General features: G+C 45.3%; 1 protein-coding gene across 1 annotated transcript in view; it reads left to right on the top strand.

Annotated features, from left to right (window-relative positions):
• The window catches only part of LOC119383790 (nuclear receptor coactivator 1-like), a 111,985-nt gene that overhangs the window by 52,058 nt on the left and 47,271 nt on the right, over positions 1 to 12,656 (top strand). The window contains 3 exon segments of the mRNA XM_037652092.2: positions 4,078 to 4,170; positions 8,267 to 8,374; positions 11,398 to 11,487. Coding sequence (XP_037508020.1) covers positions 4,078 to 4,170; positions 8,267 to 8,374; positions 11,398 to 11,487 — 291 coding nt within the window.

Here is a 12,656-nt window from a genome sequence, read left to right as displayed (position 1 = left end):
AATGTATCGTGTCGCATTACTTGACTTGCGGTTGTAGGTTTACCAAGGATGTAGTGTAATAGGATGTTGGCCCAAAGCTTGTTGTTCTGGCTTTCTGGTTGCTTTTTGTTTTGTTTTTGGGTCAATAAGGTTGCACCAAGAAGACTCAAAGAACTTTGCAGCTGCATAGAAATGTGCGTTGCAATATGCCTCATATATTGTGCAGCATTGTCCAAGTGTCCGTAGTGCCTGTGCATGTCACGAATAGAGGTAAATGATGCTTCTGTCACCCACTGTCTCCTTCCTACTATTTATTCGTTCTTGTGCATGAACAGCTGATGCTGAATCTGTCACAGTTGTCTGGAAGAAAACTGTCGTTCGATGATACCCCTCCAGAAAACAAAAAAATGTGCTTAAAAAGTGGGGGTGTGGTTTATATGCAGGGTTGGCTTATATGCGAGAAAATGCGGTATGTTACCGTCATATGTGGAGGGCAGAAAGAGAAGCTTTCACAGATTGGCAGCTCGCGGGAATTGCTTGGCTTTAGACTGTTAGTGTGGCACCAGAGACTTTTTGACAGAACCGTCAGCAGCGAAGAAAACGGCCACTCCTTGTGCTTTTTGCCCGACTGACCCAGATGAGCTCATCTATGGAGCCTGCTTGCATTCACGAACTGATTTCATCGTCTCCTGCTTGCCCGTTCAAGAGCATCTTATTAGTTTGGGGATTCGATTGGATACTGTTCTAAGTTTTTCTTTTTTTTTTTAATGCTCTTCATGCACTCGGCTTAAGGGTGCATGTGAGTGAAGGGATATGCTTTGAAATAGCCACGTAAAAGAGTAGCCGGACGGGGCAAAAGCATTGCCACAGTGTGTAAATGCACTTTTCCGTACCACTGAATGTAGCTTAGACCACTTACGACGTAACTGCCCACAACACAAGGCCGGCTGCGGCAGGCGTGCCTAGGTGATGGAGGAGCCTTTGTTTACCGCTTGTCAGCTGCATGTGGTCCGTACTGAGCTGCGTAACAGAGGTCTGACAGCGTTGGTCGGAGAGTTTCTACGATGCCTTTTTTTCTCCCTACATTCATTTCTTCAGCATCTCGGGTCCTTGAATCTTGATCTTCGAGCATGCACTACAGTCGCCGACTGTAGTGCATCTCTGACCAGAGAGCACTGCACCCCCCTCCCCCCGTCTTCTAATTGAGGTACACTCCACATCACGCTAGCATCTCGTTATAGCCATCGGTCGCCTCTTTCTTTCGTTCCCTGAAGAGTCCAGTAGCCATTGAACGACCTACGCATTCTATGGATACAAAGAAATCGTTCCCGCGCCTCAGAAAGCCAGTTCACCTTGCCTTAGGGTCGTTAGGCTTTGCCCTTTCTTTGTAATGAGACGATGAGCTGTCTACACCGTGTTTCTTGCCGCGCCGAAACTTAACCCTGGACAATGCTGTCCAAGCCAGCTCAGTGTTCCTTCTGATGTCCACTAGGCTGTGCCTTCTAGTTCTTCAATGGCATTGGAAAATTCCACTTCCCGGTGCCTCTCTCCTGTGCTGTCTCGGCAGTGTGTTTACTTACATTATTTTTCTGCATGAGCATGCCATTTCGTCTACATAGGATCATGAGGTGGCCAGGATCCCCCTCCTGGGAACCCATGGGCTAGAGGAAAACGGCATAGCTGTAATAGTGGGTGCCATTAGTATTCATCAACGGATCGAAGTAGGAGGGCACATTCATGTCATTGCAGAACCACCTAGAGCAAAGTTTTGCAACCAGGAGGCTTCTTTCTGACCGGGTGGAGGGGGTGTTTTCTCCAGAGGGTCTGAAATTCTGGGAAGTCTAGAATTTTGGACTGTAGTGAATGTTTCTTTCATTCTTGCATGTCTTTAAATTTTCAAATGCGGTGTCATTCTTTTCAAGTGCAAGTGCTGCTTTGATTGAAGCATGAATTTTAAATGGACCCCCCCTTTTTTAATGCTTGTTGGAGTGAATGTGCATGGTGTACCATCGTTTTATATGCTGACTAGTGTGCTTGGCAAGCCACAACTGCTTTTGTTACGGTCTACGCGAAAGAGTCTGTCCTCAGGTGTGTGCCTAGTTTTGCGTGTTAGCTTACATGTTAATCTGTTCATATCACGTAAAATCACGCGAGTTTAGTGTTCCGATGATACCACACGCAGTAGTCTGCCATGTGTTTGTGCCCGAATGAAGAAATGGCTAATGCTGGTGCTCGGCAGATGGGGAATTCGTATATACATCTACTATGCTTGTCTTACAATTGCTTTGGTTCTGCACGTATCATTACTGTATGTTTTGTTATCCTGTTCCCTCACAGCATAGATGCACGATTGTTGTGCTTGCTGGTTGCATGTAAAATTGGGCATTCAGTGAGCAGCTCCATTCATTTGATGCGATGCACTTGTCACGTGTTAGTATTCATGTTCTCCAACTCTTGGATTTACTGGTGTCATGTTCCGCATGTGTGTCGAGTTACTTGCTCTTTGCTGCAGCAACGATAACTAAAAAAATATTGTCAAGACTTCGAAGTCGTGACACATCACAAGTCTGAGTCTGTTGCGTTGAACAACTGGTTTTGATGGTAAATTTGCTTTCAGCGATGTGTGTTTGTTGCGATAGTGGAAAGTGAAAAAGAATGCTGTTGCTGGTACGTTCTACAGAGTAAAGATACAAGACTCGTAAACAATGGTGTGTGGCTCTTGTCATGGCAGTATGGTGCAGCATTGCGGAAGCTTGTTGTATAATTGCTGTGCCTAGGAGGTTGCCCTATTCGCCTGGTGTTTCGCATCGTTCAGTCATTCTGGAAAGGTACTAACTGCGCAGAATAGTAAATGGTTAGATTGAAGTAAATGGTTGAGTAAATGGTTAGATTGAAGTAAAATGTACCCATCTGGTATGCTCGTCTTGGTGGAACTCGAGGTGTGCGCTACCCTTGACAAATTAAAATGTAAAGCAGTTTAACATGGTGTGCTGTTGTTTTCCTTCTGACAACCTTGTGCAAGATCGCTACGGTGATTTCAGGCTGCAGGCATAAGTTTAAAGGTATCAGTACCTTTGGCAACAGGATGGTTGGAATATCAACTCATTCTCAGGTCATGACTTGCTGGAGAAATGTTGTGTTTGTGTGTTTCCTTTTTTGTCCATGATAGTAATGGTGTGAGCAACACGAGAGGGAAAACTACATTATCTGCAGATTCGAGCCAGGTGCAGTAATGTGCGTGGAGAGTGGATTTTAGCGTGTGAAAGACCGTTCTGTTGTTGTATGTGAGGAGAAAAAGCATTTGCTTCTTATTGTTGCCATGTGTTCTGCAGCGCTGCATGGACTAACAGCAGTCTTCAACCAACCGGTGCTTTTTGCATGTGGTAACTTATTTGTAAGCTAATAAGTTATAAAGGGGGGGGGAAAAACTGGATTTACTGCTACGTTGAATGTCACCTATGTAAAGCCGGCCCAATCTTTGACTAGGGTGCGAGAGCGGCAACTTTTATGTGCGTCAGCGCCATATGACGAAGCCAAGTTGCAAACAGGGCGAGGGTAAGCGTATGCTCACAAGGTGCGCTCAGCTTCGCCCATTGTCTGCTATGCAATTCTTTGTTGTGGACATTACCCCATAGCAGCGCGCACTTTGGATGAATCATGTTTTCAGCTTATCTCATGAGTGTCGTGTGTGGCGTATCTTTAAATTTTATTGCCTCGATTGCTTGCTGCAAGGTTCACCTTTGGAACATAAAATACGAGTGGAACCATTCGCCCACTCATGCTGCCTGTTCACCTGAAGTGCTCTAATATGGGGTGAGGTCATTAAGAAGGAACAGGACGGGTACAGCTGTGTGCGCTTTGTGGGCGTGCGCTTACCCTCGCCCTGCTTGCAACTTCGCTCCATCATATGGTGCCGACGTGCGGAAAAGCCACCGCTCGTGCATGCTAAACGATTTGGGCGGGGTTACATAGTTAGAGATGGTTCCTGGGTGTGTTGGAGGAGAAGAAAAAAAGTGGTGAATAAAGGCCAGGGGATGGTCTCGTCGGGTGTTCAGGAAGTCAACAAGCGAGGGGGGGTGTCTGTGGTCCTGCTCGCAGTTGCTGAATAGCGAGGACAATGGGGACAAGAGTTTCCGCAGGTCACAGGATCTGCTCATTCAGCAGCTGCTCAAGGCCGAGTCGCCCGACAAGGTAATGACCGCTGCCCGTTCTGCTGACCCACCCACAACGCCACATCTGGACGCAGCATGCCTCACACAGCCCTCCTCCCCCCCACTCCTTCATCTCTCTCTCCCTCTCTCCTCTCTGCACGCGTCTTGTGGAAGTTCAGATGGTTGGGGGTGCACACACATGTATTGGCCGCATAGTTGTTAGTTTGGAGACGTGTTTTCGTTGCGCCCCGAAATTGCGGTGATTGATGCAGCGAGATTTCGGCAAGTCCCCACTCAAACACGCTTCTCGCTGGTGTTTGAGTTAACGTTAGATTGGAGGCATGGGAAACAAAAATGTGACAGGTTTCCGCACCCTCTACGGCAGGTTTGTTTTGTGACGGGGTGTACAGTACAAAATCAACAAATACCAATAGCTGAAAATGACTGAATGGTGATGAAGGTTACCTGTTAGAACTGGTAACTGGAGAGGAAACTAGTTTGCCTTCAGAGCAGTGCCAAGCAATTCTAAACTGTTGGCTACAGCTAGATGTACTGCAGCTGTGACACAAATGCATGCTTGTCTTAACCCAGTGGTGTCCCCATGCTGTCACAGTTGCCGGCTTTTGTGTTGTGCCAAACTGTTTGCTCCGCATTGTTTCAGTGCACGTTTAAAGTGGATGCAAATATCGAATAAGTGGACGATTGGTGCATCTGGTTTGCTAGTAACCTCGACCTGCAGGGAGAGAGGTGTTGAGGAAGAGTGTTAATTTTAACAGCCGTAAGACGTTCGAAACATCCTTGTGCTTCTAGGATATTTTTGTCAGAGAAAGGGGTTAGGGGGGAGGAATCGGTATGTGCACTTAAAGGGACACTAAAGGCAAATATAAAGTCAACGTTGATTGTTGAAATGATCGTCCAGAAGCCTCGTAGTGCTACTTTTGTGCCAAGGAAGTGCTTATTTTGAAATAAAATCATGTTTTAGTGGTCCGCATTGTGTTAGCGGACTTCAACTCACCTGCCTGAAAGTGGTGCTGTCTCACGTCACTGCTGCCGTGCCCAACGTTGCCTGCCTTTACTGCACGGCGGTGTGCGCCATTCGGGCATCCGGCAACATCACATGCATGCGGCATTTCGTTGAACTTTCTGTCAGAGCGACTTTCACGAGCGTGCAAAACACACGCGGCAGTGCGCGATACTGAAACTACCACTGAAACGCGAGCGCGTGAGCGAAGCAGGGCGCCGGGCGAAGCGCAGTTCGGTGAAAACGGAACTTTTGAACCACGCGCGCCGTTCCCCATGGCAATGCCAAAGAGCTTCTTTTTTCCATGAATCAAACAGAAATGAACAGGCAGCATTTTATTACGTCTCTTGATGCACGGAAGGTTCTTTTTTTATTGCAGCTAGTTTGATTACGAGGGATTAATTGTAGTCGAACTCTCTCACGTCATCGGGATCATTTCCAAAATGTGCCGTTCGTGGCGCTCATCGTGTGATACATTTAACTTAATTTCTCGGTGAGTAGGGCACTGCTGTTGATAATATTGCCGTTTTAGACGTCATACATTGAGCTTTCAGTGTGACATAAATTGTTATTTGCCTTTAGTGTCCCTTTAAAGCAAGTGCATAGTAGGAGACAGGTTAGTGATTGCGATAAGTTTTCTGTGTGATACAATGGCATACGTCAACAGATGGAGCCGCTGGTTAGCCAAACGCTGGCATATTTTCACGTGCATTTCTGATTTAACATTAGCTTATTTTACATTTGCCACAAGGAGTGTGGTGTCTGTTGTTCTGTTAGGGGCAGTGCATAAATAATAAAAAAATAGTCTGTTTGCATACATGGTTTTAGACCCTTTGGAGTAACCACATGCTTGCAGCTTTCTGTGCCATGGACGAACGTATAAGTTTTGTATGCTAGTTTGCTTTTGGTGAAGTAAAAAGCAGTAGGCCTCCAGCTGATCCTAGCTGCGCATGTCATTTCTTTAAGACAACACCTGTGTTTTTGCCTGCTGCATGTTATTTTTTTTTACCCCCTTTCTGCCACTTTGGCATGCGTTTGAATGCGAATTGGGCTATTCTTGTTTTGTGTGGTGCATTTGGTGCTGTTGCCTCGATCGTTGTTCACGAACACGTCAATTTGTACCGAAGTCACCTATTCTTTTAAGACTTGTTTTTGTCGGTTGGTTGGTTGTTTTCTTTTGGTTACTACTGTCCCTGTGTTCTTAATGCTAACCTCTTGTCTCCGAGGCGGCACTTGTTGTGTATGGGTGTGCCGATGTGGCTTTTTTTCTTTCGTGTTTGCTTGCCATGCATTCGTTTTTATTTTATTTTTTTCATGTCGCATAAACTGGAGTCATGTGGTGATGTGTCCTGTATCTGTATTCCTTTCTGTTCCTGCATTTTTTTTTTTTTTCATGTTCTGGTCAGTGTACGTGGCAGTGTGCACGTAATGGGGTCTTCAGTTCAAGTTGTAGAGCTGGCTGGTTTTAAAGGAGTGCTGACATTTTTGAAATTGTAGGAACACTTGTGAACCACATGCATCTTGCATGTAGAAAGAAGGTTGCCATTTGGAATGAATTGAAGCTGGGCTTAGATATTTTAGTGTTTTACTAAATCTTGGTCATGACGACCCGGTGTCATTGGCAACATGTTATCGTGCCGTCATGAACCTGAGTCCTGTTTGCTCGTGTGGGGCAATTAGGTTACAATATAACGACACTGTTGAAAAAAGATTAATGAGAATGCTAAGCATGTTTCCTCTGGCTGGGCTTGTGCGCAACAGCCACAGATTGTAAAAACATAGTGAGCCGATGTATTAGGATGCGATGACGCACTTCTTGGGTAACAACTGAAAGTAGGGAGAATTAATATGAAATGATCTAGGGCGCTGAGCATTTGAAAATGCTACGCCAGCACTCCTTGAAAACAGCCAAGGTTGGGAAATGCATTGAGACTTTTGAGAAAGGGTCCTTTTGTTTTCTTCAATTTTAGGTGGGTTCTTAGTTCTTTTGGCCTTGTGTTTTGTTTTGGCCTTGGCATGTCTGCCACTTCTGTGGCCATGGGATCTACACTTTCTGGATGCTTCGATGCGAAATGTAGCATGTAGATGTCTCTGTGGTGCATCAAGAACCTACATTTAATTTTTATTGTGGCAAATTGTTCTGGAGGCTTCTTTTGTGCACGTTTTCTTTTATATGCTTTTGTAAGGCATGCAAATATTGTGCTTGCTATGTTTTGCGTGTGATGATGTATTTGCTTGCTGCTGTCCTAATTTCCACAGTTGCACTGTCCCTGTTGATAGGTTGAGCAGTTCTATTGTCTTGCGATTTCTTTCCTGCCTTTGTTTATTTATTGGATTCGGCGTCTGCGTAACTTAGAGTGGGATGCTTGGTGGCCTTCAGTTCGTAGTACAGTTTTGTAAAAATGTGTGTAAACTTCGCTTCAGTAATGATGTTACTATTAAAATTAAGGATATAATTGTTCCCTGTCTATTGATGCTTTGTCATTGGTATTGTAAAAAGAATGAAGTTGCCAAAATTAAAAGGGAAAATTATGAACCTGCGTTTCGCCGTAGGCAGCCTAAAGTTTTTCTTATTAGTCATGCTTATCAGTTACTAAGATAATGGTAAACTGCCAAATGTGTCACTTCTTGGTGTTCTGACTTGAACCAAGGTTTCTTTACGATTCCCAAACCTTTTTTTTTTCTTCCATTTGAAACGCATTACAAACAGAACACCTTGCATCACCACGGTAGTGATTTATCAATTCGAATGTGCCACTCGCCAACAGCAATGCCTAAAAAGGGATGCGAACGACACGATCGCATTCGTGTAATTGTAGTCCCCGTACTTTTTCCCTGTTCATGTGGACAACGGCCGTGGTGAGGGCAGCACAAAGCTCGGGCACCTGCATGTCGTCTGCATCTTTTTCCTTCCATTCTCGTTGCCGAGCAGCTTATTTCAGTAAACTTTTGCAACCAAATAAGCATGTTACTGACTCTAGACGTAGACATTGTTTTTCCTGGTGAAGTGAAAGTCCTGCCGTGTCCTTTGATGCCTTTCGACCCCATTTCCACCCCTTTCTGGCCAAGTAGCGTTGAGTGACAGTGAGGGTCGTTTTTTTACGCCTTCTTTCAGCCCGAGGGCGCGGAAGAAAGTGGCTCCAAGCGCAAGAGCCTGGAGGACGGCCAGGACACGGACCAGCCACCCAAGCGGCCCAACATGGCGGGCGGGCGACCGCCGACGGTGAGCTTCCGCTGCCTTTTCTCTCCTCCCAACTGCCACCTCTCCTTCCCCACCCGACTTCCACTTGTGTTCACTGCTTTTGCATCAAGTGGAGCACTCAGTGTGGCGGCGGCATGCTTATGAAGGTCCCATTAATGGTTCTGCCTTGGCTTCTTCCATTCCTCGGAACGATGGAAGCTCGGATTGGTAGCATACGGTCGTTGGGCGTTGCACCTTTCGTATTCTGTCGTGCAGTTTTGGCATGCTGGCATGTGACATGCGACCCCCCCCCCCCCGCTTGCGTCAGCAATAACGCCAAGAGTTCTTTCTATGCTGCTTTTTCCTCGCATTCATTGCTTCTTCTGCCCTAGAGACTGAAACTGTAGTGCTTACAATACAACATTGCAGACCTCTTAAGAAGGGCAGTTCACGTATCTTAACAGGTGCACAGAACTACACAGAAATTTGACACGTCGGCTGATATGCTGATGTCATAGGGAAATTTTGGGAAAATGTTGAAGTTGACATACAGAATAAGTTCTGCTGAAATCGTCCTTGCTTATCCTTTTTTTTCTGTCGTGCTTCTTTTAAATTGTTACTAATTTGTGCTAACATGAACCTACGCGCACAAGAAAAAGCAGATGACACTGATAACGCTTTCTCATTTCAATCTGTAGTAATTGGGAATTATTGAATTCATTTGGCACAGACAGTACTAGACAGAATTGAGACATCCAGAAAGTAAAAGAGTACATTACCTCGTAAGTGGCAACACACGTTGCATGTAAGAGCTGAACATATTTGCTGCTTTACGGAGTTTATATAGTTTAGTGCACTTTCAGCATTTGCTCACGTTCCTACTCATGTTCAGTGGCACTCACCAGCACTCGCACGCATTCACAGTCACTTCCTTGCACACTTACTGGCACTGGCTCACTCCCACGCGCTTGGCCATTCCCACTCACCCATATATTCTGTCCGTGCTTGCCAACAGTCATCTCATGTTCACAGTCACATCCGCTGATGTCACTGTCTTTCGTTTGTACTCGCGTTAACCGGTACTTCCACCAATTCACGCTTGCATCCACTCACACCATTTGTCACTCGCTAACACTCGGGTCTCGTGACTGTGCAATCAGTATGAACCAATGAACTCTGGAGTAAGCATGCCATAATTTAGCATTCGGTGACAAGTTTGGAAAAAATTATACGATACGTATTGGCTAGAAACAAGCTTTTGAGGTCCTTCCTAGAATTGTCGCGCACCAGCCACCTTTGTAAGGCCATTAAGTGCCTGTTGTCGTGGTAGCAGGATTTGCATGTTAACACTGTTTGTGTTCGTTATGACTAACCCCCTACCTTGCCAGATTATCCTGGTTCTGTCCGCTATTGGTTGTTTCAGCTTGCACATCTGATGAGAGGCTAAACATTTGTTTTTCTTTTCGTCTATAAAAAGAATACCTGAGGTGCTGCGAGTGGGCGTATTAATCCGGCACAGCCGACCATGCATAATGAATAATTTCTTGTAATTAGCGGTTAAATTTAGTGGGTGCACAGACATAATGACAGTTTAGCTGGCATGAAGTTATTTAGGATATTGTGCGAAGTTTTACTGAGCAGAAGTTGACAGGCTTTTTATTTCAGCAGCTCACTTATAACTATCACAAAGCCCGCTGTGACAAAGCGCTGGCTGCCATTGCAATACTTACAGCTTGCTTTGCTTGCATGGCAGCATTGTGCAGTTCAAGGAAGATTTGGACACTGAAATGGAGGGACCCTCCACAGACGAATGGTCATTCAGCTTTAACAGGTTTTGGCTGCATTTTCAAAGCTTTACAATGTAATTGTACTCTACCGCATTCTCTATTTATTGCCAATGACATTTTGTAATCATACTCGTCAGCGTGCAGTATGATCACATTGCCACGAGTTGAGCCCCAGTGCTCGTCCGAAAATTACATTAGGGGTTATTAGTCTGTACGTATACTTTTTAATGTTACTGTGTTACTGGAATAACGGATTGAGTTTACCATGTTATCGGAACGCATGTTTTAGCAAAGTTTAAGCTTCCCATACGTAAACGTCTACGTACGTACTTGCGTAAGCGTATACGCAAAAAACTAAATGACGATAACTGCATGTAAACTATATATAATTTAGATAAGATTCAATCACTGCTGCCGGAAAAATCCTAAGAGGGGTTTTTAGTGTGTATGGTATCCCGGTATACACATAGGAGTGTAGGAATACCGGGTTACCGCACGATGGTGTCGACATCTTGTGACACTTCGTGCAACCGCAGTCATGGACACGTTTGTTTTCGCCTAGTGTTATTGAGGGAAAAAAATTTTTGAAAAGGCAACTCTTCGCAATTATGCTGCTGCAAGGCATTTACACCAGAAGTAGAATGCACCATGTTTCTGCAATAACAACTTTGTGCTTGCCTGGTTCGTGTCAGCCTCGCGAGATGGCACCGCCTATCCGGCCTCTCAGGGGCTTTAGGCCTCTCACATTTTCGGCTTCGGCATACTAGGTCACTCTAGCTTTTGCTATACCGGATCGAACAACGTGGCCGTAATTGGCGCTTGCACTTCGCCTTATTTTGATTCAGCGGCTAGAGTATCCTCAAAGCGGGTAGTCCGAGTAGCCACGAATGAAGGTGAATTCGTGAGATATAGTCGAAACCTAGAACGTATCCTGCGAGTAATGTGCATTCCGTAAAAGCAAGTTTATGTTTTGCAAAGGTACACGCATGCACAGATTCCATCCGATATTCCGGTAACACAGTAAAGGTGAAAAGTGTACGGACAAGCTAAAAACCTCTAATAGCAGCGGCTGCGCATTCTTATAAGTGGGCTGTACGTCTCATTGCTTTTACATTGCCATCATGTCCCTGCCCCCTCTCCCAAGCCCCCCTTGACATAGCATGCCCCAATTGGTGGTGATGTTGCACTCTTGCTGCTTTCTTCTTGGGCCTTTATGCGGTTTGCTTTTCTGTTGCTCCCTCCCCCCAACATTCTCTCCCATTCATTTGTTCTCAAAAGATTGCCCGTGTCACTATCCCAAAGACCTTTGCCCAAAGCATCCACTACTACACCCAGTACCAGCGCGTCCCCACAGGAATCGTGCAGCAGGTGAGGTTGGGCGAAGCCCCTCCAGGGTTCCGGGCGGGGGGTGTGCGAATAGTAGCGGTACACTTGAAGACAAGTCAAATGCTGATTTCGTAGACGGTGTCCTGAGTGAGGTTCGAGAAACGTTGATTTGGCTCACTGGCGTCATGCCCACCGAGTGAAAATGATTTGACGAGAGGAATCTGTCTGGTCGCTAAGCACATGTCAGCAGCATAATATTGTCGCAGATGGATGAGAAGGAAATGCAGATTTTGCCACTGCATGACAGATGGTGCATTTCACATGTTAGCATTGTTTATATGCTCTTTTGTGCACAATTTAGCAACCCTTACTGCTGCCCTTGGAATGAGCTGTCGACAGCAACGTAGCCAGAGCGGACGTAATCTGACGAATCGCTGTGGAGTGAACTTGTGACTGGCAAGCATTGTTTAGAAGCCTTTGAATGTTCGCACACCCCTTGCCTAAACCCAAGGTCATGTGATAGTACCGTGGCAACATAGTATAAACAGCACTGCAACTAGTCACTTCAGCACAACAAGTTTGTAGTAATTTTGTCTATCTAAACTCAACACACCTTCTCTGCACTGCAGCTTTAGTAATTCGGCAAACTCAAATTCACTTGGAGCTGAATCACGTATAAAAAGATAGTCTTAATGCATTGTTTGTCTATTGTAAAAAAAAAAAAACGATGCAGAAATGCAATCACACAGATGCAACGATCAAGAGCAAGTGCCAAACTTTGACCGAAGCTTCACCCATCCAGTTCACATGTTCATAGAGTCTGCATCGTACTTAATTTGAACTTGCCCTTAACATACTCTCCGCTTCTCCTGCAGATTGTGTCAGACGTTTCTGGTGTGTCTGCTTGAAACATGCAAGTTTGTGTTTTCCTTCCAAAAGCGTGCGATGCTTCTTACACTTCAGAACTCTTATTTGTTAAAGATGCTGTAGATATGTCTACACTGTTCAGGTGAAGTGGGACAGTGACAGTACACCAGGCGTGGTCAGGCTTGTACGTTTCGAGGCCGGGACAACGAGTTAGATTTAAAGGGACACTAAAGGCAAATATTAAGTCGACGTTGATTGTTGAAATAGCGGTCCAGAAACCTCGTAGTGCTACTTTTGCGCGAAGGAAGTGCTTATTTTGAAATAAAATCACTTTTTAGTGGTCC

Source organism: Rhipicephalus sanguineus, chromosome 2, assembly GCF_013339695.2.
Source record: "Rhipicephalus sanguineus isolate Rsan-2018 chromosome 2, BIME_Rsan_1.4, whole genome shotgun sequence".
In the NCBI taxonomy this organism is placed as follows: domain Eukaryota; kingdom Metazoa; phylum Arthropoda; class Arachnida; order Ixodida; family Ixodidae; genus Rhipicephalus; species Rhipicephalus sanguineus.
The sequence above is the reverse complement of the archived record's forward strand: the minus strand, read 5'-3'. Positions and strand labels throughout refer to the sequence as shown.